The 6,000-nt window shown below is 28.0% G+C and overlaps 1 protein-coding gene across 1 annotated transcript in view; it reads left to right on the top strand.

Moving 5' to 3' along the window:
* Window positions 1–655: 655 nt before the first annotated feature.
* The window catches only part of LOC119661815 (ceramide synthase 6-like), a 128,656-nt gene continuing 123,311 nt past the window's right edge, over window positions 656–6,000 (top strand). The window contains exon 1 of the mRNA XM_038071315.1: window positions 656–931. Coding sequence (XP_037927243.1) covers window positions 747–931 — 185 coding nt within the window. The 5' untranslated portion in view covers window positions 656–746. The remainder of the gene's footprint in view (window positions 932–6,000) is intronic.

Here is a 6,000-nt window from a genome sequence, read left to right as displayed (position 1 = left end):
ATTATTATAATATTATATATTATAATATATATTATATATATTATATTATTATAATATATATTATTATAATATTATATAATATAATATTATATATTATTAAAATATTATATATTATATTATATATTATTATAATATTATATATTATATTATATATTATTATAATATTATATATTATATTATATATTATTATAATATTATATATTATATTATATATTATTATAATATTATATATTATATTATATATTATTATAATATTATATATTATATTATATATTATTATAATATTATATATTATATTATATATTATTATAATATTATATATTATATTATATATTATTATAATATTATATATTATATTATATATTATTATAATATTATATATTATATTATATATTATTATAATATTATATATTATATTATATATTATATATAATAATATATTATTATATTATATTATATTATATTATATTATATTATATTATATTATATTATATTATATTATATTATAATTATATTATATATTATAATATATTATATTATATTAGATTGTATTATATTGTAAATTTCGTAAATCATGTTCATATATGTCTTATGTTCTTTGGTGCGCACTGTTTTTCAACTGTAGAATGTTACCCTGTAGTTGTTCTGAGATATGTCACGTTCCATTAGGGTGTTGTTCTTGTTTTGCCTGTTGTACTTAGTAACTTCATTAAAATAAGGTATTTGAAGTACAAACCTACAAGAAAATGTCAATATTGGGGTCTTTCGGAGAAGCTTTTTGGTCAACAAGAATATGGTTGCCACCTAATACAACGTGGGAGGATATCGCTCCTGGTTCTAGGTTAGATGTAAAGCATGCAGATTATAGAGATCTAGTTTGGCCACTCCCGTTGGCTTTAGTAGTGATGATTATTCGATTTGCTCTGGAAAGGTAGGTTATTTTTTATAGTGAAATAAAGAATATTATTAAGTAACAAACGTGAACTTTTAAGTCAAAGATAAGACAAACTCTAAGATATAGAGTGCAGAACATAATTAGTGGCACAGTAAGCATATTGAACTTTATCATTGCTTTTAACCCGGTAATACTGCGATTTTTAATTAGCAAAAAATTTTCAATTGGCAATTAAATTCATTCTATTTTATTATATCAGCCGAAATTCTTTCTCTCCGAGTTTTAAGTAAAAAGCATTAAGTGTGCTTGAAACACTTTTAACATATTTCAAACGCTTGTTTTTTGTGGTGTTGTGTACAATATGAAATATAAAAACAATCACAAGTTAATTTAAATAAAAGAAAAAATTAAAATTAGAAAGGCAATGGTAAGCAATGCATTTGAACTTATTTGTAATTGAAATGTGAGCATTTCAGTATTTTTCATAGGTCTGGAAAATACTGCATGAAACCAATTGCAGTTGGCGTGTTACTAAACAAAAACTGTTTATTTTACAGCTCAGCCACTACAAGCGTTAAGTCTTCGCAATGGAGTAGATAAGCAAGCTAATTGATTTTTAAAACAATGTAATATTTTCGGATGAAAGGAAATTTAATATCTTTCGACCTACTAGCCGCCAAACGCTTTGGAACAACCAAACATCGTATTGCAAATAAAATAATCATACCATATCAGTGAAATATTAGGGGTATTCAGGCAACAGATTAGTTGCTTAGTAGATTAAAAAACTTCATATAAAAAAAATTTTGCATTTTGATGTTAATCAGTTGCTTGAACGACCCAAAATACGTAATCTGATTAGTTTGTTGTGTGCAAATGCCTTGGCAGCACTCGTATCAACAGCAAAAGCGAAACATATGTTAACAGTGAAATACTCAAATATTCGTAAATTTTAATATCATTTGAATTTGTCATATAATTTATCTTATCATATCATATAATTTATCATATAACTAAAATTTCAAACGTGTCATATATCATGATACTTGCTGCACTATTAACCAAATAGATTTTCTGCTTAGTTTCTTTTTGTATGCAAATTTTTGTTGTAATAAACTACTAAGCAACTAATCTGTTGCCTGAATACCCCTATTGTATTTTTTATGGGGATGCATGTCCGTTACAGGTGTCGGCGAATATATAGCCATCCTCAAGAAAAACCTCAAAGTCTCGAAAACTTCAGTTCACCTGCCACATTCAGCTTCTAACATGACAATGATCCACAACATACAGCTTGTGATGTGCGTATGCAGATCACACATAATAAAAAACTCACAAAGCCACATCCTTTTCAATCCCCAGATCTCAACCCCATTGAATGTTTGTGGGAAGAATTGAATTTAGGTCTACATACAATGTACTGTGGTCTAAAGCGCGTTGTAACAACAAAGATGGTACTGTTCCAAGCAAAAGGGCTTGGGCAATAAATATTAATTTTTACCTTAAATTTTTCTTTTTAATTTGGTTTTTAATTTTTGCATAAGGTGTGTTAATAATTTTGTTCGGCCTAATTTAGTACTTTTTATGGTTTTTTAATTTAAAAAAATTAAATATAATAGATAATGAATTTAATTGCAAATTTAGCATTTTATGTAAAAAAATATTTGAATCAGTTTGTTAGGTAGTTTTATTCACATTTGAATATATCAATTGTTTTCTCAAGAGATTATATCTAATATTTTTAAAGGAACTGTATCCGAAATTTATATCCGAATTTTAAGTTGCTTTGAAATTTTTAAGATTACGTAGTTTATTCTATTCAAAAATATTTAGTACAAGACATAGACGATTACTTAACAAATATTAGAATTAAACAGAACATGAAATGAAGCTAAAATTAATATCTTGAGTGGCGCCGGCATTTACACGCGAATTATATACATAAGTACAAGATTTGTGTTTTGCACTAAAATACTAGTTTTGTAGATAGGATTCTAGCATGTTTTAAAATTTTAAGTATCTAATTTTATTAAAAAGTCTCATGTAACACTAAGAAAGGTTTTATTTTTTTAGTATAAAACAAGACAAATATTGTTGAATGTTTTTATTATAATCCAAAGATAATTTCATGGCATTTATTTTTTAAATATGATTTCCGGCATATGTCCGAAGCGGCTATGAGTTACATGGTCCATTGGTGTCAATGGTGGCATGAACATTGGCTTCCAATGCTTCAAGAGTTGCTGGTTTGTAGACATAATCTAATAAATTAACATAACCCAATAAAAGTTATCGAGAGGCGTTACATTGTACGAATAAGGGGGGCAGTTAACAGGACCACTTCTGAAAATAAAGTTGTCACCAAATTAATTTCGCAACAAATCCATTGTTATGCGCGCTGTATGACAAGTTGCGCCATCTAGTTGGAATCAGATGTCGTCGATGTTTAGGTGTTTAATTTTTGGAAACTAAAATTCAGTCAGCATAGCTTGACAGAGGTCGCCATTTACCGTAACTGCAACTCCTTACTCATTTCGAAAAAAATAAACAGTCAATTTTAATAGACGTAATGGTGATCCCTAAACGACTTGAGGATTGACGGCAAATCTTTTTAATTTGAAACACATTTATGTTTTATTATTTTAAATTTATTTTATTTATAAAACTAATAGTTTATTTCGGTACTATACATGGATTATAGTACTGTCCTTTTTGAAGAATAACTCTATATCTAAGACTTCAAACTGAAACTAAGTCTTCACAAAGTTTTTAAAATCATCTTAGGTTCGGTTTCTTATATACTAGTATGCTTCTACAATTCTTAAGCAAACTTTCTATTTACTTAAATTCTATTGGTTAAAATAATACATAATCTAATTTCTACTTACTCATTCCATTGGTTAATTACAATGTGTGTTCTAGTGACACACATCTCATTAAATGTATTATGGACTGATCATATTGCATATGCATTGCATGCAATATGATTACGAAAAACACACTTTACTTCCATGTGGTCTAAATATGGAAATTCAAATAGCCAAGCACATATTGAAGTAATAAATTATGTTGACAAATGTCAACACAGTTTGAAATTCTCAGCCGTCAAACCAAAGTTATTGATATCAATAATTATCTATATTACCTTATTTAATATTAAAAAATACCGCAGAGCAATATTGTCAATGCTGAAACACATGTCAGTGTTTGGCTGAAAAATTACATCAATTTATGTTCAAAACATTGACTTCTCAATATAATGAACTACTTTTGTTTCCTTTGATAAATATGAGCTGTCTATTAGGCGAGTGAAGGTGAATACATTTCATGTTTCTTTATATTTTTTTATTATAATATTGTTCTTTATTAATTTTGCATAATATAACACAGCATTTCATTGTTGTAGAATATTTGTTATAGAATTACTTTTATTTATGTACAAATAAATTTAATAAAGAATTATTAAAAACCATTGATGGCCTGTATAAGGCCATATTCCATTTAAGCCTTTGACCCTACATTTGCCTTTAAGTAATTTTTTTTACATAATAAAATTATTTTTTTATAAATATTTCAGGCGTCTTTTACAGCAGATATTAATAAGCTATCTGGAGATGTCTGTAAGGTTATATTAAAAGCGCTCCAAAAGATTTATGATGAGAAAACTAAATAATTATTATTATTATTATAAAAAATAAATTAAAAATTAATAAAAAGAACTTTGAGTGTGAGAAAATTTTAGAGTAGTTTATGCCCAAAATATAACACGACAATATAGGTATATACATATATACGAAATATTTTAAAATTAAAGCAGACAAGTATTTCCAAATTCAGATGATTATAAAATGGATATTAAATTTACAAGTATTTGCAATCTAAGTTCCATATATCTGTTTCTAGAAAATATCAATTTATATAAACATTAATATAAGTCAATTAATAATTCTATTGTATCAATATTAAATATTACTTCAATTATATCAATATTAAACCAATATGGATTATTTACAATATTAATATCTCTACACTTGAATTGACCACATTAGAATAAATTCTTTAGGTGCCAATTGAAATTATATATTTGAATATAAGTTTTTTCTTATTGAGGAGTGAGTCCCATTGAATTCTGAGCTGTTCTTACGTGTGCCAAAGTTTTGGGCACACAGATCCCTTGGTACCAAACCACCTCTGGTGGGGTTTCGCATTGCGGCAAGTCTTTGGAATGCTCTGCACACTCTGGTTTGTTGCATAATGTACATGCCTTACGAGTAGGGCAAGCACTTGTCGATGTTATCGACGCCACCTTTGGTTTTGTTGTAGTCCAATATAAGCAATGGCTTCTTCTTAGGACCGGTCGTTTCTGTTGTATAATGAGTAATGGACAATATTACAACTGCCTTGTTTTTCTTGAGCACATCGTAATGTGATTATAGAACCCAAACATTGATGATTCAGGCTCACGTCCTTTGGGGTTAACAAATGCTGCTGGCACGAATGTACGCCATTTGTTGCAAATACCCAATATAGATAAATTATTGTCTATCATCAAAGATTTTGCCAAGTTGTAGCTAGCGAAAAAGTTGTCACATACAATATTTCTTCCACCTCCAGCAAAAAGGTTGACACATAAATCCTTTGAAAAAGTCCGATATTGCTGCTGCTTTGTCAGTTTGTTTGCGTTGCTGGCGTGTGTTTCCATTATCAAAACGTATGAAGCGGTTTGTTTCCCAAAATTGTCGTAGACTCATTGCAGTAATGGATATGATGTAGTTTTCCACAAATCTTTCGTATGCACGTAACCAGAATGTGTAACGCCACTTAACAAAATTAAGCCCAAATATACATCAAATTCACTTTTATGAGAATCCAGGATCTCAGTTCGTTTGTTGGATGTTTTGCAATGTCATAGCATTGCCTTGCCTTTCGATTTGATTCAAGTATAATTATTAATTAATTATTATTATTAATTTGAACGTTTCCGCAATGTTGAAACCTTGCGTTGCCCGTACTGGTCCAGATTGTGCACTTCTTTGAATGTTGTGCGGTTGTGGTTGTATCGAAGACTAAACATTACCATCTCTGGTAGTAAAACATTCGCCAGT

This window comes from Teleopsis dalmanni, chromosome 1 (assembly GCF_002237135.1).
Source record: "Teleopsis dalmanni isolate 2A chromosome 1, ASM223713v2, whole genome shotgun sequence".
Lineage (NCBI taxonomy): Eukaryota > Metazoa > Arthropoda > Insecta > Diptera > Diopsidae > Teleopsis > Teleopsis dalmanni.
Note: the sequence above shows the minus strand (reverse complement) of the source record. Positions and strands in the feature narration are given on the sequence as shown.